The sequence below is a fragment of the Euprymna scolopes genome, chromosome 1 (genome assembly GCF_053919585.1).
Source record: "Euprymna scolopes isolate OS-2025 chromosome 1, ASM5391958v1, whole genome shotgun sequence".
Taxonomy (NCBI): domain Eukaryota; kingdom Metazoa; phylum Mollusca; class Cephalopoda; order Sepiida; family Sepiolidae; genus Euprymna; species Euprymna scolopes.
In genome coordinates, this window is record NC_136482.1 from 181854648 (window position 1) to 181877852 (window position 23205).

General features: G+C 32.8%; 1 protein-coding gene across 11 annotated transcripts in view; it reads left to right on the forward strand.

Annotated features, from left to right (window-relative positions):
- LOC145277896 (voltage-dependent calcium channel subunit alpha-2/delta-2-like) overlaps nucleotides 1–23205 on the forward strand; it is a 445906-nt gene that overhangs the window by 114297 nt on the left and 308404 nt on the right. For all 11 annotated transcript variants that reach the window (XM_080129937.1, XM_080129974.1, XM_080129993.1 and 8 more), the window contains exon 3: nucleotides 15803–15922. In XM_080129937.1, the coding sequence (XP_079986063.1) occupies nucleotides 15803–15922 (120 nt within the window). The remainder of the gene's footprint in view (nucleotides 1–15802; nucleotides 15923–23205) is intronic.

Below are 23205 nucleotides of genomic sequence, written 5' to 3' on the forward strand. Positions count from 1 at the left end.
CCCGACAATGACGGCCAGTATGCAAGTCTCCTAGACCTTTTTCTCACAACTTGCCCTGAACTATGTTCAGTTTCCGTTCTGTCTCCTCTTGGATCTTCCGACCACTCAGTTGTATCAATTAAGATAAAAATGAAATGTAATAAGTCCTCAGACGTACCTCTCCATCGTACAGTATATCGATACACTATGGCTGACTGGGATAGTTTCCATACATTTATATCGGATCTTCCTCTGCGTTCCATGTTTAAAAAGGATGTGTCGTCTATAGTATCAGACCTGTCAGTGACAGAATGGTTAATTGTAGGCATAGACAATTTCATACCCTCGAAAAAGTTCCAGCAAAAACCTAACAGCCAGCCATGGTTTTCTCCAGAATGTGCTGCTGCTATTGTGCACAGAAATCACTTTTTCCACTGCTTCCAACGTAATAAATGTATGGAAACTAAAGCCGCTTTCAGGACTGCCAGCAACCATTGTAAGAAAGTAATAAAGAACGCAAGAGAGTTATATGCTCAGTCCGTCAAGTCCAAAGTAGCTGAGCAGCGGCTTGGTTCCCACCAGTTTTGGCAAATTGCAAACAGAATCTTGAACAAAAGCGTGGCTCCATCCCAACTATCATCAATGGACCTGAGTTAATCTCGTCAGCATCAGACAAAGCCAAACTCTTTGCCAAGAACTTTGCAGCCAATTCTACCCTTTGCGACCAAGGCCGCCAACCCCTAATATTTCCTCCTGTATCAGAAAACACACTATGTGATATACAAATATCTGTATGTGTGTTGCCAAGCTAATCAAAAACCTTGATTCCAGTAAAGCAACTGGCCCTGATGATATTCCAATTATAGTACTCAAAAAACTTCAACCAGAACTAGCACCCATACTTACAAAACTGTTTAAACGTTGTCTTAAGGAGAATTGCTTCCCATCACCCTGGAAAATCTCATCAGTATGCCCTGTATTTAAGAATTCAGGTGATCGTTCATCCCCCTCTCAGTACAGGCCAATAAGTCTCCTGTGCGTCATGAGTAAGTTGCTGGAATCTGTGTTAAATACAGAAGTAATCAACCATCTCAGCAAAATTAAACCTTCTTAGTGACACACAATATGGTTTCCGTTCTGCTAGATCTACAGTAGATGTGCTTACAGTTATATCTCATAGGATTAGTGAATCTCTCGACAGAGGCAACCTTTCTAGGGCAATTGCTCTTGACATATCTAAGGCCTTTGATAGGGTATGGCATAAAGGTTTACTTCACAAGATCTCCAGCTATAGTATAGCTGGAAAAGTCTTCTCAATTATTAAATCATTTCTCTCTGATAGGTTCATAAGAGTAGTAGTTGATGGGCGAAAATCAGAAGCTCACAGTATAAATGCTGGAGTCCATCAGGGGTCGATCCTGGGCCCAACTCTTTTCCTGATCTACATTAATGATCTTCCAAATCACATCCTTACATCATTCGTAGACATTTTTGCTGATGACACTACCATCTATGGTAGCACATCTAAGACAGTAAACGACCAAGTTCTCTCCGATTCTCTCTCCTCTGATCTTGATCACGTTGTACAATGGGGAAAGGAGTGGCTGGTTACTTTTAATGCATCTAAAACCAAGCTTCTATCTTTACATCATCAACGTTCTGATCCCCATCTGGCATCAATTAAAATGAATGGCTCTCGTCTTGGGGAGGCCTCAAGTTTTGACAGGCTTCTGGGCTTGACCTTTACTCCTGATCTTAAATGGAATATGTACATCAAATCTGTTGCCAAGGCCGCTGGAAAATGGTCGGATCCTTCTATCGATCCAGTAGATATCTCACTGCTGATGCAATTCTCTATCTATATAAGAGCCAGATACGTGCAAGGATGGAGTACTGTTGCCACATATGGGCAGGAGCTGCTAGAAAAGACTTGTCCTGCCTTGATAGGGTTCAAAATAGACTTCGTGGCCTGGTGGGAGATGTCCTTTTCTCTTCGCTGCAACCTCTGTCTCACAGAAGAGATGTTGAGAGTTTGTCTCTGCTTTATCGTTATTTTCATGGAAAGTGTTCAACTGAGCTTCAATCTATGGTCCCCCCTCGCCAAACTTTCACAAGAAACACTAGACTAGCTGAAAACATTATCAATAATTTTCCCTACTCTTTATCTGTACCTAAACCTAAACATAGATTCCATGGTCAAAGCTTCTTTCTTATAACTGCACGCCTGTGGAATTGTCTTCCGTTTTCCTGCTTTCCAGCTTTCTATAATATGGTTGTCTTCAAGTCCAACGTGAACAAATTTCTAATGAGCCGTTCCACTTAAGTTAACAAATTTACTGAACTTCGATTACTATCGATTACTATATTGTCCTTTTGACTACTGTACACTCTTTAACCCTTATCCTTGAGTGGCCTATCGGCCTTGATAAGCGGTGACGTTCATGTTAAAAAAAAAAAAAAAAAAAAAATTGGAACAGAGTTCCAGTGTTGGAATTGGATTTGTTAATTTCTGAAGAATTAACAAACGGTCTGAATGTTGGAAAACTGTTAAAAAAAATAATTCTAGCTGTTAGAACTGGAATTCTAGGAGTCAATCTTAAATTTTTTTTTATTATTTTACCAGTCAAAATATAACTTTACACGGCGCTTCTACACTATCAGAACAAAATTTTGTAGTCGATAAATGGAGTTTTCCAATAAAAAACAATGGTTTCTACTGATTTTTTTGTCAATTCTAATAAATTACAATGTTATCTTCCAAATTATGCAGCCGAAATTAACTGAATATTACTGAATTATTAAAAAAACAACTTTAATCTTGTTAGCAGGTGAAAAATTGTGGCCATCTTGTTTTTATAAAATAAAACGAAATGGAAAATCACCTTTTGAACTCTCTAGTGTTTTACATCAGCAAATACGATCATCCTCTTTAAATTCTATTTTCTATTTTCTTTAATAAATAATTTTCTACCTCATCAACTTTCCTAATTTTTTAATATAACCATCTTAAAAATATGAGGAATACGTAGATACCATTGTTTTCATGTGAAATTCAGTTTTACGATTTCTGAAATTTCGTTCTGATTGAGTAGAAGCACTCTTTACATTTTTGACTTTATAACTCTGGTTTGCAAAATTATATTTAGTGTCAGTTTCATTGTAATTTTATATTTTTATGGATTTTAGTATTAAGTTCTTATACATCATCTATCCTCAAATATATCGATAAATTATGGTTCTTCTTTTTTTTGTTTTTTGTTCTTTATAATTTAGTTTAAATTAAATTAAAAAATTTCAGTTTTGCACTTGCTAAAAAGTAACATTGACAAGGGATGTAACAAAATTATCAAAATAAAAGTAACAAAATTATATTTTTATGGACATATATAACAGATATTTTTCTTTTTACGTTTCTGAATTTTTAAGATTATTTCAACTACTGTTCTTCTCTTGAGTTAATTGCTCAACATTTCGGTTGATGTTATCTCGAACCTTCTTTAGGTATATCTTGTTGAACGTGGGGATCTCTATTCATACAAATACCAGTTAAAATTTATTTATAGGATCCATTAAAAAAAAAAAACAAACAAACAAAAAACAAGTAAAATGTAGAGTCTTTGTAAAATAAAGAAGTCAGTATTTGTTCATAAAAATCAAAATGAAAGATCTGAAATTTTTAGATGAGGATTGATAATTTGTATTATTTGAATTATTCAAACTATTGTTCGCATCTTGAGTGTTATTCGCACAGTGTTTTGATCGATGTAATCTCTGACTTTCTGCTGAATTTTGGAATCTTTCTTTCAAATTCTGGAATCTTTCTTTCAAATTCTGGAATCTTTCTTTCAAATTCTGGAATCTTTCTTTCAAATTCTGGAATCTTTCTTTCAAATTCTGGAATCTTTCTTTCAAATTCTGGAATCTTTCTTTCAAATTCTGGAATCTTTCTTTCAAATTCTGGAATCTTTCTTTCAAATTCTGGAATCTTTCTGCTGAATTCTGGAATCTTTCTGCTGAATTCTGGAATCTTTCTGCTGAATTCTGGAATCTTTCTGCTGAATTCTGGAATCTTTCTGCTGAATTCTGGAATCTTTCTGCTGAATTCTGGAATCTTTCTGCTGAATTCTGGAATCTTTCTGCTGAATTCTGGAATCTTTCTGCTGAATTCTGGAATCTTTCTGTCGAATTCTGGAATCTTTCTGTCGAATTCTGGAATCTTTCTGTCGAATTTTGGAATCTTTCTGTCGAATTCTGGAATCTGCGTGGAATTTCACTTCTCACCTGTAATTTCAAACAAAAAATTCAACTTTTGTCTTAAATCATAATAGAAAAAAATATATTCTCTAATTTGAAACAAGCCCAAAACATTTACGGGAATCTGCTTGCTCAAAATTTGCTATTGGTATTGCCTGGATATCAATCATTGATATAATCCAATATAATCCAATATAATTCGATAGAAAACACACTTAGACGGATAAGTTTTCTTTTATGTTTCTGAATCTTTGAGATGGAAATTGACGATTCACATTATTTTAATTATTCGGACTACTGTCCTTATTCTAAGTGTTAATCATACAACGTAACAGTGGATGTAACTTCTATACCTCTTCAACGATCCATCCATAGCATAATGGATAAGGTATTTGATAAAATTCAGTTGTAAGTGACGCTATCCTGGATGAAAATTATAATTATGGGTGATGCAAAGAATACAATTGTCAATTAGTAAAGACTTTTTACTTAATCATGGCTATGGAGTAAGAGCATGCAACCTCCATGGATTAAATAAAGGGTTTGAAATTCCGGGCAGATTCAAGATACAACCGAATAAGGTCGGAGGTTACATCAGCTGAAACGTTGTATGAATAACACTCAAGATGAGAACAGTAATTCGAATAATCCAAATAAAAAAAAATCTTTGCTTTTTATAGAGCGATCTAGAGACATTCTCACGATTATCTGCTTCAGTTGTGTAAAATATTTGCTTTTATTAACTAAAAATAAAATTATTTACATTTTTGCAAACAACTTGATCACGTGACTTTTTTGATTTCCATTGCACAAATCTGATTTTATATTTGAATAGGATTTTAAATTAAAAAACAAAAAAAAACTTATGCCAAAAATGCTGTTCATTTTGTTTTATTTTCACTGTTCAATCAGCATATACTAATTAGGTTATAGTCAAGAAAATCCATCCCATGATTTCTGCGAGCCTGTTTCTGGAAGTGGTGCAGACTGAGAATCGTCCCTTTTGTTTTTGTTAATGATTAAAATGTTTTTCATCACGAAATGATGTTAACACTATTTGAATTTTGAGGCGATTTATTGAAATTAAAAAAAAAACAAACAAATCAAATGATTGAAAATTATGAAAATGAAAATGACAAAATTATAAAAATAAAAAATTATAAAAATAAAAATGACAAAATTATGAAAATAAAAAATTATAAAAATAAAAATGACAAAATTATGAAAATAAAAAATTATAAAAATAAATGTAACAAAATTATAAAAATAAATGTAACAAAATTATAAAAATAAATGTAACAAAATTATAAAAATAAATGTAACAAAATTATAAAAATAAATGTAACAAAATTATGAAAATAAATGTAACAAAATTATGAAAATAAAAGTAACAAAATTATGAAAATAAAAGTAACAAAATTATGAAAATAAAAGTAACAAAATTATGAAAATAAAAAATTATGAAAATAAAAATGACAAAATTATGAAAATAAAAAATTATAAAAATAAAAATCACAAAATTATGAAAATAAAAAATTATAAAAATAAAAATAACAAAATTATAAAAATAAATGTAACAAAATTATAAAAATAAAAGTAACAAAATTATGAAAATAAAAGTAACAAAATTATGAAAATAAAAGTAGCAAAAGTATGGAAATAAAAAATTATAAAAATAAAAATGACAAAATTATGAAAATAAAAAATTATAAAAATAAAAATAACAAAATTATAAAAATAAATGTAACAAAATTATAAAAATAAAAGTAACAAAATTATGAAAATAAAAGTAACAAAAGTATGGAAATAAAAAATTATGAAAATAGAAATGACAAAATTATGAAAATAAAAAATTATAAAAATAAATGTAACAAAATTATAAAAAATAAAAGTAACAAAATTATAAAAATAAAAGTAACAAAATTATGAAAATAAAAGTAACAAAATTATGAAAATAAAAGTAACAAAATTATGAAAATAAAAGTAACAAAATTATGAAAATACAAGTGACAAAATTATGAAAATAAAAGTAACAAAATTATGAAAATAAAAAATTATAAAAATAAAAATAAAAAATTATGAAAATAAAAGTAACAAAATTATGAAAATAAAAGTAACAAAATTATGAAAATACAAGTAACAAAATTATGAAAATAAAAATAAAAAATTATGAAAATAAAAAATTATGAAAATAAAAGTAACAAAATTATGAAAATAAAAGTAACAAAATTATGAAAATAAAAGTAACAAAATTATGAAAATAAAAGTAACAAAATTATGAAAATAAAAAATTATAAAAATAAAAATAAAAAATTATGAAAATACAAGTAACAAAATTATGAAAATAAAAGTAACAAAATTATGAAAATAAAAAATTATAAAAATAAAAAATTATGAAAATAAAAGTAACAAAATTTTGAAAATACAAGTAACAAAATTATGAAAATAAAAATAAAAAATTATGAAAATACAAGTAACAAAATTATGAAAATAAAAGTAACAAAATTATGAAAATAAAAAATTATAAAAATAAAAAATTATGAAAATAAAAGTAACAAAATTATGAAAATACAAGTAACAAAATTATGAAAATAAAAATAAAAAATTATAAAAATAAAAAATTATGAAAATAAAAGTAACAAAATTATGAAAATACAAGTAACAAAATTATGAAAATACAAGTAACAAAATTATGAAAATAAAAGTAACAAAATTATGAAAATAAAAAATTATAAAAATAAAAAATTATAAAAATAAAAATAAAAAATTATGAAAATACAAGTAACAAAATTATGAAAATAAAAGTAACAAAATTATGAAAATAAAAGTAACAAAATTATGAAAATACAAGTAACAAAATTATGAAAATACAAGTAACAAAATTATGAAAATACAAGTAACAAAATTATGAAAATACAAGTAACAAAATTATGAAAATACAAGTAACAAAATTATGAAAATACAAGTAACAAAATTATGAAAATACAAGTAACAAAATTATGAAAATACAAGTAACAAAATTATGAAAATACAAGTAACAAAATTATGAAAATAAAAGTAACAAAATTATGAAAATAAAAGTAACAAAAATATGGAAATAAATATAACAAAATTATAAAAGTAACAAAATTTTAAAAATAAAAGTAAAACAATTATAAAAATAACAAAATTATAAAAATAGAAATAACAAAATCAGTCTTGAATTGCACTTTTATAATATATTTATGAAATGAGTTTTTAAGAAATAAAACTCTTTATTTGCACTTTCATAATAAAATATAAAATCTATTAGACTTATTCAACTTAAACAATGTAGGCTCCCTTTTCTCACACTTGCTAATATCCTATATTTCTATAGAACCACTTCGCACATGCATGATGTATTTTGCATTAGCCACTAGTTTCTCCTTAGGCAAGGTGCAATAAAGAATTTCTAATCTAACAGTTCCCGCACTGTCTGCCAAGCTTCAACCCCTGTTCCATCACCATAGTGTTGCATCCTGGTGCTTGTTTTACGGAATGTACTCTGAAAAACTTGCTGCCCTTGTATCCTTTCAATGAAAATGCATTTAAACCACTCAACTAGCAACAAAATCACACCCCTTCACTCTAAACGAATGCTGGAAGATTTTCTACTCTAATAGCTTCTTTTCCTGGTTCACTCACTTTTGGAATTTACTCCCTACCCTCAGAACTGTATCAACATGCACAAATTTCAGTGTAATGTAAATAAACATCATGTGGCCCAACTCCCCATTCAGGTTGCCCCGTTATAAATCTAGCCCCTATCACAATAACTTATTAGGGCTATGACAACAGCATATTTTTTCATCGTTTTGACTCTCGAGTATATATCCGACACAGTTAGACACAATTAATCAACCAAGAAACACATCACTTTACATAAAAACATATATCAGTGGATATATATCCGAGAATCAAAACAAGGAAAAGAATATGCTGTTGTCATAGCCCTATTTATTATGCATCATTGTATTCCTTGGTTGTGGTGTGAACAATAATTTAAAAAAAAAAAAAAAAAATTTTTAAACTAGATATTCTCAACTCAATCTAACCAAATGTTGACATTGAATAAATGGTTTCACTTAATTTACTGTGGATACTAGTATGCAGAGAGCCGGCTTATTTTTATGAAATAAAAAGCAAAATACACAAGAACATAGGATCAATAAATGTCCAACGAGCTATAAATGCAAATACAAATCGACTGAAAAAGAGTGTAAATGTTTATACAAATGTTTGTTCAAATGTTTATACAAAACAACAATTAACATTATCTATAAGCACTGATTTCCAAGCGCATAGACTTGTAAAATTATAGGCTTCAAACTTGCGGATTCGGTTTATCGTGTACGAACATGTCTTGCAGTTGCATATAAACATGCGCACTTCTATGGAAGCCTATAGCTTTCTGGCAGAAAGCCCAACATTTTTTTTTCTTTTTTTTTTTCTTCAGATACGAAAGTTAGGTTGTTGACTTTGACCAGAATTTACAAGATTGGCATCAAGTTAGAATTTGAGATGAGGAAAGTAAGATATCAATACTTGTGTGTGTCTGTGGGAGCTGGGAGAGGAGGGGTTGTTATAATCCTGCATCATATATCTTTTTATTTGTCTACCTGTTATGAGACATAGTAAAAAAAAAAAAATATTTTGGATTTTCAGAATAGTTTTTCTGCATCCTTATCACATGCATCTCTCAGTGTCAATCATTTATTTATTTTTTTTTTTGTGTACTTATTATTATTGGTCCCCCCCCCACACACACACAAAAAGAGGGCGGACCTGTAAATTCATTCTTGTCCGCTCGTACTTTTCTCAATAACTACGCCTTGGAATTTTAAAAAATTTTGCACATGATATGAATAAAAAAAAGTAACAGAACCGATTTTCCGGGAAAACTCGGATTGCTCCACTTTCAGGTTAAAATGTCTAAAATTGACATTTTTGTGCTTATTAAAAAAAATTGATGCCTTGGATTTTTATTATAAAACTTTCTGAAAAGTTGTAACTGACTGATTTCTATATAATTTTGTTTGTCTATACTTCACGATAACTCTTGGGTATGCCCCAGGGGCTGTTTTAGGGCTAATAAAAAACACTCCATTTTTGGGACTATTTTACCATATTTGTCTAAAATTTTCTGTGTATATCTATTTAGCAGTTTTGCATGGTGCAGAAATCAAATTTAAATATGTTTAAGGACTTGAGGACTTTTGAGGCTAAATGGGAGGGGGGGGCAAATGCTGAACTTAGTCATGTTTTTATGCCTCATTCACTGTGCACTCACAGGGGATCATGCATCCTTCACTTGTTTTTTCTTTTTTAACATTTCCTTTAATAAAGTTTATGTTATGATAGGAAAGTTGGGTTATTGACTTTTACTACTATTTTTTAATAGATTTTTTTTTTTTTTTACTTACGTTCACCCATAACAAGGTATATCGCCACTTGGACGTAAGAAAAAAAAAACTTAAGAATTTATGGTTTCATTTTTTAATGTTAGAAAGAGGTGATGCTTATAAGAGGTATGGCAACCATGCAACAAGTAGTATCTACAACTAGGGTAAACATGTCGTAGCTTAAATAATTATTAAATGACAATTACTCAACATTTTTTGGGGGGAAGGGACTTGTTATTGATATTTAGTTATTAGTTAATTAACAACTATATGTTTCTGAATTTTTGAGATGAGGCTTGATTATTCATATTGTTTGGATTCGTTGGCCTACTGTTCTCATCTTGAGTGTGATTTTCACCATGTTTTGGTCGATATAACCTTCGACCTTCTTCAGGTGTATCTTGTCAAGCTCGGGAATGTTTCTGTGGAACTCGGGAATTTGCATCAAGGACTGGTGGTGCAGTGGTTAAAGTACTTGGAAAAAATCAATTGTAAAGTGATATACTGTTGAAGGTTCAATCCTCAGTGTGGGCGACTAAAAAATACAATTGTGAATTACTTAGGACCTCTATCCAGTCATGATTGATGGAACAAAAACACTACCCCCCGTGAAGTAAATAAAGAGTTCCGCTTGAAATTCTGTCCAAATTCCACAGAAACATTCCTGAGTTCCACAAGATACACCTGAAGAAGGTCGGAGGTTATATCGGCCGAAACGTTGTGAAAATCGCACTCGAGATGAAAACAGTAGTCCGATGAATCCAAATAATACGAATAACTACATCTATAATTAGGAAACACCTTCCAACCATAACAATCATTGACTTGTTTCGATGAATGCAAACATTCAAAGACTAAATCTGTTCTACCATAAAATAACTAAATGCACAACAAATCACTTTATTCACCAAAAATTAGGAATATTTTTAGATAGCATTGCAGAAATAATGAATCGATTTGTGCTATATTGATTGATTAAAAGCAGAGAAGATATAATTGCATAATGCAATCAGAAAACAACTTTAACATTCTACAAATATCAACAAAATATAAAAATATATTTAAACAAAACAACAAATCCGAGAGAAAAGATGAATCCGATAATTTTTGCAAATGCTTTTTGATTTTTATCGCATATGCAAGTGTTTACCTTTATTTCACAAAAGATGAAGAAAATCATGGTTTAATTAGATAATGCACTTGTGATGTTAGGCTGTATAAGGTGTTAACTTTGGCCAAACTCGCCTGTTCCTTCTTCCATTGGATTATTTTTCTATTATCGATACTTATCAAAGACATTCCGATACAAAATCTATCTAAGAACACTGCCAGATACATCATAAAGTACATTTGCGTGAAATTTCATAAAAAATCAGCCCAATCGTTTTGGAGTCCATAGGAAACGAACTCTCTCTCTCACACACACACACATACACACACACACACACACACACAAACTTCCTTTTGTATGATAGTAAAGATGTTACTGTTATATCAACATGGAACACAACTGCTGATCAGATCAAAGTTAAGCAATATTTAGCCTAGCCAGTACTTAGATGGATGACCATTTGAGATTATCAGGAAGTGTAAGCTAGGAAGTGAGAGTAGGTGTAAAGTGACTTTTTTTAATACTCATGGGAAAAGGTATGAATCCATCTCTTTACCCCTTCACAATAATTGGAATAGTAGGGTAGAAAGGACTCTTAAACCTTGGTAGTTTAGGAGAAAAGGAAACTCTGAAATAACACCAGCATTTCAGCACTTATCAAGACTGAAAGACATTTTCTTTTTCTACAAAGGTAGTCACCACTTAGCAAAGCCTGAAGGCCACTCGAGGATAAGGATTAATGAGATGAATGAATTATCAGCTGAATGATGAAGAATATAATGAGAGAAATGATAATGATTAATAGAACAAAATTTATTATTTGGAAACTTTATGAGAAACTGATATTAGATTTGAAAATGACCATGTTGTAGCCCACAGGGAAGCAATCCTCTGGTAACATGTTTCTCAGATGAGAAGTTCTTAGAAAGAAACTGCTCCTGAAAATTCCATTTGATGCTAAGTATAGAATGGAAAAAAAAACCGGAAGGTTCTTAAAGTTGTATTAGGAAGACAAGTTCTTGCTGAGAATGTTTTGCAAGGAGGAACCAGAGATTGGAACTCAGTTGAGCAATAGTATAAAGACTAGCAACATCTCTTTTGTGAGAAAAAGGGGCGATAGCGAACTCAAGAGGTCAATCCCACTTGATTTCAAAGTAGATTTTTTTTCGCTGTTAAAGCAAGAAAGAGTACTTTTGTAGTAGCAGATATGATAGCAGTGCTCCTTGTTCCAGCATTGCTTTGTTTTCGATTTGTTTTTTGCCACTGTATTTGAGCAATATCATGTCACATATCCAGTTATGGATTTGTAATGTAGTTGCGGGCTCCATCATCCAGATACATGCGCATATTGACGACTCGCATGCCGAGTTAATTTCGTGTCAGCATTTAAGCGGTGAGCATGACATCATGGAAGGAAATGCGTAAGTAGGCATCAAGATCGAAAGAAAAGGAAGGGAGAAAAAAGAAAATGGAAAAAAAATGTCGATTCAAAAGGTATGCTCGACAAGCATGTGATGTGTCCTCCTCCTACCCCTTCAGAAGCGAGCCGGCTGACCTGTTGGTCTTAGAGAAGAATTGCGGAAACACAACAGCGGATTATAGCTACAAGACTTGAAGCCCCGAAATTTGAAAAAAAGATAAAGAATTGTGAATATCCATTGTAAATATGCATCGTCGAATTGCGTGTGAAATAACATCTTTTTCATTTCACCTAAAAAAAATTTATGCTAAAGTTTTTTTTTTTTTTTACTTGGGAGTCACCACTTATCAAGACCCAAAGCCCACTCGAGGATAAGAGTTAATGAATGTGAGGTGGTAGTAGAGTAATCGTTAATGGTTTAAATTGGGTAAAATTTGATTATTTATGAGGATGCCTCAACAAGAACTTGTTTACATTGGATTTGAAAGCTACTATGTTGTATACAACCAGGAAGCAGGCTAGCGGAACAATGTTCCACGGACAGGCAGTTCTGGGAAATAAATTTTGTTCATGGAATCTGTCTAAATTTAGGCACCGATAGAGTTGGGGGAATTATATATAGTGGTTGTAACTAGTCAAGTGTTTTTGTGTGAAAGTTTGGCGAGGACGGTCCATAGATTGGAATTCAGTCGAGCACTTGGTATGAAATTAACGATAGAACAGAGACAGGCTCGCAACATCTCTTCTGTGGGAAAGAGGCTGCAGGGAAGAGAGAAGGGCATTATCTACTAGGTTTTAAAGTCGGTTTTGGACTGGTTAGTGTGTGGCGAGCAGCTCCTACCCAGATGTGACAACAATGCTCCATTTTAGGGTATAAAAATAGGATTGGATTGGCAGTGAGGTACATACTAGAGTGGTAGAGTGATCCGACCATTTTTCCGGCAATCTTGGTATCAGATTTGATGTATGTGTTCATTTTAGATCAGGAGTGAAGGTCAGTTCCAAAAACTATTTTCTTTGTGAGTCTCTACATGTGTTGCATCCATTTTAAAAGTAATAATAACGTTACAGATTGAGCAACCGTTGCTTCAATTAAAAATCTTCATCATGCAGACACCCTGCCAATGGATATCCTCTGTCTCCTGAAATAAGAAGCGGCTAAGTATGCCAATCTTATATTTTTCAGTTAAACAATTTACTTCAGTTTCCACGACTCAATTTTCTTCCCTTTGATTCTGATACAATTGATCCCTGGTTTGTTGCTGCCCATACCAGTTTATTTGCAGTTCAACGTGTGAAATCCCAATAGGCTCAACTCCTCCTCATTGATCGTCGTTAGAAGAACGGCTGATTATCATTTTACTCTGAATAATTTTACTTGTTTCTGATGTTCAGTATAACTTAATCTTATGTTAGTTTTATCATCCTATGCCTTTTGTATTGATCTGATATCTATCCTGTTTCTGATGTTGTTGCATAAGCGGGAGGAAAGAAGCAAAGAACTAAAAGATACCAAAGGCTCTGATTGGTTGAGCTAGATCATGTATCAAAGAAAAAGCATGTTTGAAATAGTCAGACTTGTGTAGCAATTGTTGTCAACCTTTTGTTGATGTAAAGAAACCCCCCACAGATCTCCTCATAGACAACCTGAAGGAGAATTGTTAATTTAATTTTTTGAGGTTTGTTATACAACTAATAATTTGGCTGGAAAAAATTTATAAAACAAGTAGCAAGCCACCTGGCATTGCCTTCATGAAGTCGCTCACATATCCATGACTGAGTATATTAAAAAGTTCATTTTAGAAAAAGTAGGCTTTTAATATCAACGTCAGTGCTACAAAAAACTCAACTTTATATGTGTACTAGCCTGGATACCCGGCATTGCCTGGGTGTTTAGAGATGTATGTTGAGCAAAATAAACAAAAAAAAAAGTGGTAGTAGGCAGGCAGGCTCGAACCCGTACCGCAAAGGAGGAAAAGAATGTGAAAAAAGTCATGTGTTTGCTGTTGCGTCCATCACCAAGCCGGAAGTGACGTAGGCTTAAATTAAAGCTAGACACTCGAAAAGAGGGGATGACTTTCGAAAATATCAGCGAAAAAAGCGACTCCCTCCTTGTAGAAAAGTGCCCAGTTGAAGATGAAGCGATTAATGTTTTTGGCCAATTTTTTTATATTTGTCGTCCGAAGGGTCGAGCATCAAAACGATACCGATCTCGTGAAAATCCGTTGCTACCGTCGAAAGTTTTAGGCATGCATACATACATTTAAACAGACAGGTGAGATTTATATGTATAGATGGATGTGATAAAAATGAACTTGCAAACGTTTAGCATGCTTATATTCTTCTATAGACTTCGAGTCATCAACTATGAGGAATGAATTCTGAGATAGTTGTGTGGTCAACATGTGGTGTTCAGATGAAGCTACCAGACATTTTTTTTTTTTTTACATAAAAGTCCACTTATCAAGGCCCAAAGGCCATTCGAGGATAAGAGTTAATGAGTTTATGGTAGACACTAAGACAATACTGGTAGAAATGGGATAGAAATGGATTATTCAGGGGGTGGATGCTCAACAAAAATTTGTTTACTTTTGACTTGAAGACAACATTTGTTTACTTTTGGCTTGAAGACGACCATAAAGAATTGATAAAGAATGTATAATGTTGAATGTGGTATAATTTTTATCGACACCGATTATGGAATAAGCATTATTGTCTTACATTTTTTTGCACTCATACACAAGTCTTGTTTTGTAGATGTATATTTCGTAAATAGTATTCTTAAAATAATATTCACCCTAAATGGATTGAGCTGGCTTCCTCTGAAGGTGGAATTGTCTAGGGAATGATCCCCAGTATGTCTCTGTCAGGTACGATGATGATATTATATTTTTGCAGATCTTGCAGGGCGGTGTTAATGTCCTCCTACATACAGCGCCTGGTATTCCCAAATGATTACCCGTCTGGTATTGAACAGGTTCAACATTGCTTAACTTCAGTGGTCCAACAGTGGTTATGCCGTATGTAAACAATAGATTTTATTTAACCTATAGATGGTACACAATGGATCTGGGTGTGATGTATGGGTTGATTCCACGCTTAAAGTTCCCAAATTCATGTCTCCACTGTCAACTGACCTTTCTATCTGAACTGTTTTACATCTATTAACACAAGAACTCTCAACCGTTTTGTCAATGTGACCAAACCAACAAAGTCTCCTGTTCTGCACACATCTTCCTATGCTGTCCATATTTAATCTTCCTCAGAACTAAGCCCATCTTTAAGACTTGCGTTACGCATCGTATCATTCTCATATCATTTCTCTTCATGCAACACATGTCTTCAACTCTCAGCCGGATACGTTTCACTTACATACTTACATTCACACTGCATATACATACCTGATACTATTTCTTTTAGACTATTTTTTTTATTTTTCAATGATAAGGAATTGTATTTAAATAATTTGCAACAGAACACTTATCTAACACAGCTGAAGATTGCTGGTTGTAGATAATATTTTTTTGTTTGTTTTTGTTCGAAGCTGCATGATTATCGATTTCATTATAAATGATTTTTCTTTTTTGAACCGTCTCATTCCTCTTTTTATTTCAGCATTATAGCAGATATAACCCACACGCTGCTCACGTTAATCCACTTGATCCCAAAAAGATTGTTAAAGATATATCAGAAAAATTGACTGCTTTATTTGAAGAAAGTATGGCAGCACTTAAGGTAAGTCATTTTTTTTTCTTTATAATTATATCTATAATTTCATATATAAAAGGCTACATGTCTGTCTGTCTGTCTGTCCCCTTCTTGTCCTGAATTGAACTCTTCACAAACGAAAATCAAAGAAGGCTAAAATGCAGAAGTGCCAATATTTTTGACATTTTGTTTAAAACAATTTGTTTAAATAATTTTAAGAAACTTCACTACTCAAATTTAAAGAAGAAACAATGAAGAGTTAGAAATAATGTTTAACGTTTTTATCTCTGGTTGATTTCATTAAAAGAGAAAAGAAAACTCGGCTAGGCATTTTTATTCTCGGCCCCACAATTAACAAAGATTAGATCATTCCTGTAATGATCCGGGTCCTGTTGATTTTGCGGTGGGAGTTTAGTTCTGTGCAGTTCTAGTAGGTACTCCCTCCTAGGCTTTTCCTTCTCTCTGTGAGAAGGAGTTAGTTTATTGCTAATCGCCTAAGGCACCCTCACCACAAAATACTGACGGGGCTGTCCAGGCACTTTTTGCAGATCAGAGTGCCTCTCCTCAGGGGCGCTGACTTCTAAATCCCACTTTTCAACCCTTGCAGTGGGAGATAACTGAACAACATATTCTTATAAAAGACGAGCAGGGATACCCGGCGTTGCCCGGGTGCAGAGAGGTGGAGTAGTAGGGTGAGGAATCGAAACAACAGTAGGTGGAGAGAGAGAGAGAGAGAAAAAAAAAGTTGTAGTAGTAGGAGTGCCCGGGTGTAGAGAGGTGGTGGGGGAATCAAAACAATAGCAGGCAGCCTGGGTATAGAAAAGTGTTTAAAAAAAAAAACAAAAAAAAAACAGTGGTAGTGTTACATATCAACGTTTCACTTATTATACTAAAGATGATGAATGTTATTTTGTTGTTCATGTTATAAGTAAGAATAATTGTCTTAGAGTGATAGACAGTCTTAGGAGAGATTCATGTTGTAAATGTTCATATTGTAAGACATGGGATGGAAACATTAACACATCAACATTGGACATTAACACGTAGATACAAGGAGAGAGTGTACATATAAATAAACAATACCTTTTTCATGTAATGATGGACACAACAGACGGAGTTATAAAAACACATTGAACATTTATTCTTCTTCCACTTGAACCGGTTGGTGGCTTTGCATTCAGGAATTCAAAGGTTCACATATTAATTTTCAAAATGTGATCGTCTCGCTTCTAGACGATTGAAACCCATGTCTGGACCCAGACTATCACCTGACTCTGACTCCTGAGTTTCTCACTGACTAACTAACTAACTCTCACTTCCTATATTGAGAAATTTTAAAAATTAAAGTGAAACAGGCGTTGGAAAGAATACGAAAATTCTTAAGGGGACCAGTAAACCGATGATAGGTAGTCCCGAGGCAATCACATATAGCTTAATGAAGTAAGAAAACCAGCTTCCCATAAAAAATGGGGGTGTCTAAATGAAAGCAATTGTCTGATATGACGGTTTCTACCGCATTGATCAAAAGCTGATTGTTTTCTGGACCTTCCTGCATGAAAGTCAAGAACACGTACCGTTTCAATTTAGTTTCACTTTATTTATACTAAAAAACCGAACAAACAGGCGACACAGCTAAATAGCGTGATTTTTATGAAAAGTCGATCTAAATAAATCTAGGCGCGATGCATGTTTGCAAATCCTTGATATTATCATTCAGACGGTATATAAAAAGTTTTAAGAAATAGTAACCCCCCCCCCCGAGAAGCCCGGCGAAAAAAGCCTTTATCAGACATACATAAAATGTGCGCACACATTTTGCCTTTTATATATATAGATTAAAAACTTGTGAATTTAATGAGATCAAATAGAAATCCCTCAGTTAACTTTTACTGCGAGGCAGTTTTTTGGGGTTTGTTTACCCAACTTTGGTTGGTTTTGTTTCCCTTAAGATGTTGGGGGGGGCAGCTCCCATAAAAAGGGGATTACCCAAATTGAGTAGCAATTGTCTGATATAAGGGGTTTGTTTGCCCTGCATTGATCAAAGCTTTATTGCTTTCTGGATGTTCCCGGCATGAAAGCCGAGGAACCGTTCACGTTTCAACTTAGTTTCACTTTATTTATACAAAAAAGCCGAACCAACACGATAGGGGCTGAAATAGCAAGAATTTTGTAAAAGTCGATGTCAATAAATCTAGACGCGACGCACGTTTGCAAATCCTAGATATTATGATCTAGACGGTATATAAAAAGTTCTAAGAATTAGTAACCCCATGGAGAACCTTCTTCAAAAAAGCCTTTGCCGGACATACAAAAAATGTGCACACACATTTTGCCTTTTATATATATATAGACTAGTAGGGGTACCCAGCATTGCCTGGCTGAAAAGAAAAAAAAAGTTTGAGGAGGGAGGGGGAGGCTTGAACCTGAAACCTTGAGGCGAATAGCCTGATGACTTACCACAACGCTAAGCAGGCAGAGAAGTGAGGAAGGGTGAAATTAAATGTTTAAAAAAGCAGGTAGTTGATCGTGAATGTCTGGTTTTCTAGTTCAAACATTATGCCATATTAGTAGTTGTAGTAGTAGAGAAAATTAAATCACAGCGAAAATTTTGTAACATAAAAGTCGCTGAAATAAAATATTTACGACCTCTTTTCGTAAATTGGAGATATTGCAACCTAGACAATATATAAAAAGTTCTAAGACACAGTGACCACCCTGAGCCCCCCCCCCCCAAGCTTTGGCGGATATACAAAATTGACACAACGTCCCTTCGCAAATCATAGATATTATGATCTAGGGGGTACATAAACAGTTCTAAGAAATAGTAAACGCCTTGAAGAACCCCCCCCCAAAAGCCTTTTATATATATATATATATAAAAGATTAGCATTACAAGCGTATGCTGTATTTTCGTGGACATCGGCAATATTACATACTTAATGTGCTTCAACAAGTTACATCTTTTTTATTTGTGGGTCAATTTTTAAAAGAATTACAATCATGGAAATAGAATAAGCATTCCAATGATGTTAATCTATTTTTCTTTTATACGTTCAATGCTCTAAGTTAAAAATGAAAAACGGTAAAAAATGACGACAGCAAAAAAGGAAACTATTTTTTCAATGTTTACATTTCACACGTTACGTTTGGATACACATGTGCGGGGTCAAATTTGATTGGATATGAATGAAATTTTACAGCCTATATAAGCATAGAAGTCCATCTGTACTGGACAAGTTTCGTTTGTATTCTCTTAAAAATAAAAAACCCCAACTTTTTTCTGTTTTCAAAACGAAAGCAGAAAAATCAGTTTCATTTTTTTATTCTGAGTTTGTCAATTAAAAAAAATTATTTTCAAGTTTTTCAAATTTGATTTCCAAATAATATTTTGTTTTTAACACTTTTAGTACACATGTACTAAAAGCGTTAAAAAAACAACAACAACAACAAAATGTACTCAGTACATGCATTTCTGTTATCATGGTATTTATAACTTCTTACTAGTACTTAAGGTAGAATTGTGTTTTTTAGGGGTCAAAAAAAAAACAAATATAAAACAAATAAAATGTACTTGTGCCCTTATGCTACCATGCTAAAATAATAACGTTATTATTTAGAAACCCATTCTTAACATGGGGAAGGAAGGGTTTGTTTTTTTTTTAACTATTCTGTACTTTCACCTATTAATTAAATAAAATATATCGTGAAACTTAAATTTATTTGTAACTCATTGTCAAGACTATTTTTTCGAATCCGTAAAACAAACCCGTTTTTTTCTGTTTTTTTTTAACTGAGGATATATAAATAATAATAATAATAATAATAATAATAATAATAATTAGGCGGTTCGATAAATAATTTCATTGTGATGCATTTTGTAAATTTTTACCTTGTTTCCACCATAACATTTTTCTTTAAAATGACTACCTGTTAAGGTTTTCGGGTACGCTGAAAACGAATATCGCATTTAAATTTTCTGCAAATAAGTAGCTTTCTGGATATTAAGTGTTGTGGCCTTATTTTAGGGGTTCACAATATCAAACAGGAGAGTCTGTAAAGTCATGTCAACGATTAGGCTGGCATGGAATCTCTGATTAGAGAGTCCAAAATGGCTGCCTTTCACAGCGATGGGAGAGTCCATGTGAAGACAGGAATAGGGGTGTCAGTTACCCCAGAACATTAAGCAATGTCATTTCTTATCTTATTGCTGGTGGCCATCTTGGTATGTGCGTTTGCACATAGTTTCTCGGGGTTACATTTGCGCATACCAAGATGGCCACCAGCGATAACATAAGAAATGACATTGCTTAATATCCAGAAAGCTACTTATTTGCAGAAATTTAAATGCGATATTCGTTTTCAGCATACCCTAAAACCTATAAAAGTAATCATTTAAATGTTAAGGTGCAAACAAGATAAAAAATTACCATTTTATTTCTTTGTTTACATAATTGAATTTTCAGTAAAACAACAGAATAGAGATGACAAAAATTACCATCAACTGGTGAATATATAGTTGTTGCTTATCAGGATTCCTGGTATCCTGGTACTATGAAAGCTACATCAAGGATTCATGTAGAGTACGATTTATAGTTGCATCTTAGAAAATAGGGGTATATTTTGGGCCAGATAGAGAGGATTTACAAAATTGAAAATTGGACTGGTGCCAAAATGCATAAGTTCTGGTCGACTATGGGCATTTCCATCTTTTACAGAAATCCAAAATCTATATGAAAAATTTTCTTTGATTTATTTCTGAGATTAATTCATGTCTACTCAACGTTTTTTTTTTCTTTGAGGGGAATAGTAAATACCGGTCATGAATGCTCTTTAGGCATTCAATGGCTACAACCAAGATTAAGCTCTCCTTTGGTGAAGAGGCAGGAAAATGCCTATTCTCAATAAAGCTATATTTAAATACCACTATAATACTTAGTTTTGTTCATGAATAGACACTCACTGTATGATACCATGCGGCAGTTTAAAAAAAAAAAATTTGTACACAAAAATTTGTACATCTGAATTTATAATTCATGGCTTATGGTAAAGAGATACATCAGATTTGACTGCATAATCAGAAAGAGCACACAATTTTAAATAAGAGTGCCAAGTTTCATGAGAATAGATTGAAAAATAAATAAATGGTGGCAAAATTACCAAATTTCTTGAAATGTTGAGGTCTGTAATTTAGCCCACTTTTTCTAAAGAAAAATGTCCACAGAAAAGCATTCCTTCGCACTTAAAATTCTCGTGACTTTTGAACTACTGATGGTATTTGCATAATTCAAACGGTTTTAAGCATCTTTTACATAGCTCTTTTCATGCAAGTTGATAAAATAACAATTATCTAAAATGTAAAAAATCGACTTGTAATGCTAAGAAGATAGTAATTGTCTGTATTTTTGAGATGAGGTGTTTTCATTGATTGAGATTGTCGGACTTCCTCATCTTGGTTGTTATTGTCACAACGTTTCGGCCGTTTTGCCCTCCGGCCTTCATCAGGTGTTTTGTATCGAACTGAGGAACCGTTTGTTAGGAGTCTTGAATCCAACCCTTTATTATTATTACGGGGGTACCGTGTTATTATTATTACGGGGGTACCGTGTTCGGACTCCACCTAGGCTTTGGGACATAGTTGCTGATTCTCTGTTTTGAATGTTACTTTTTCACTGCCTTCGTTCAGGATTGAACTCAGCACCTTTGGGTAACTGTAAACTTTGATACAACGTCTAGGCCAAAAATATTAATACAGATATACGAGTTGCTTCAATATATTTTGTCCGTTTTCAAACTTTTTCAAGAATGCATGTTACAATAACAAAGACAATATTTATTCATACATTGAAGGAGCAAGGAATCCAAGATGCGAGTTAGTAGGTATAGTGTAAGGATGGGAAGGGGTGAGAAGATGGTGGAGATTTAGTTGATGTTAGTTTTCAAACAGTTGAAATATTTTTTGTATCATGTTTTATTTTATGTTTAGTAGAACTGAAAAGTGGGTAGGAGGTGCAGGTAGAGGAAAGAAGTTTGAAAAGCAAGATAAGAGAGAGTGTTAAGATGGGGGGTATTGAAGTTTGTGGAATATAGGTGGTGGTAGGAGGTTTCTAATTAGTTGCTTAAGTAGTTTGGAAAACTACAATTGATAGGAAGTTAAGAGAGATGGAGCAGATTAGAATGAAGAGGTACATGGATGATATGTTAAATGTGAATATGGGAAACATGTGCAATGGTTTATTCATATTTCAAATTAATAACATTAAGTATTTTTTGCATAAAAAATCTTTTTAATTTTGTGAAGTTATGCCCCCCCCCCCGCCTATTCCAGGGCTTAAAATATTCTAAATTTACTCAGATTTTAAAAATATATTTAATCTTGTTGATCCATCCATAGCCTTGAGCCCTTGGAGGGGCATAGGCCATCCATAACTTCGTAGATGCTTTTGTAGCGAGGAGGTCTTTTTTCAGGGTGGGGGTGCTAGCCTCACGTTCAACCTTCCCAGAGGTATATACAGCGCCTAAACTTCCCAAATTGTCACCCATCTAGTACTGGCCAGACTCAACGTTGCTTAACTTTGGTGATCTGGCGAGAACTGGTGGGTCAACGTGATTGTGCCATACTCATTTAAACTTTATATATTATTCCTTAATTGGAATTCATTTTTGAGATGAGCATTATATATTAATTTATTTTTATTTCGGACCACTATTCTCATCTTTATTATTTGTTGTTTTTTGTTTTTGTTTTTATCTTTTATTGTTTTTTTTGGTTTTGAAGTTCCTATCCGTCGCGGTTACCACCTGACGAAGGCCAGAGGAATAGTTGGCCGAAACGTTGTGAATTAAAAAAAACAAAAAAAAACAATAAAAGATCAAAAAAAAAACAACAACTAATAAAGATGAGAATAGTGGTCCGAAATAAAAATAAATTAATCATTTAATCTTGTACTATTTAATCAGAGCTAAAATTTCTTCCTATGCCCTTTATATGAAAAAGAAACAAACTAAATATGATATCTTTCAGACGATTTGTATAGGTTTAGGATTATTCCTACTACATTTCCAGTTCTTATAATAGTGTTGTGTGTGCCAGAGTTATTTTCCCTTGGATAGAAATTTATAGAGTTTATAATCTCAGTTTTTCTGGCATGACTTTTAAGGCGGATGTTTTGTCAACTGCTTTTCATTTGAGCATGTTTACAATGAGTTTATCTATTCTGATCAAGTTATGCAACTCTCAAATACTGATCAAAGAACTAAACCACTTTGTCACATATTTTCTACGTGCTGTTGCAATTTCAATGTTAGTACAA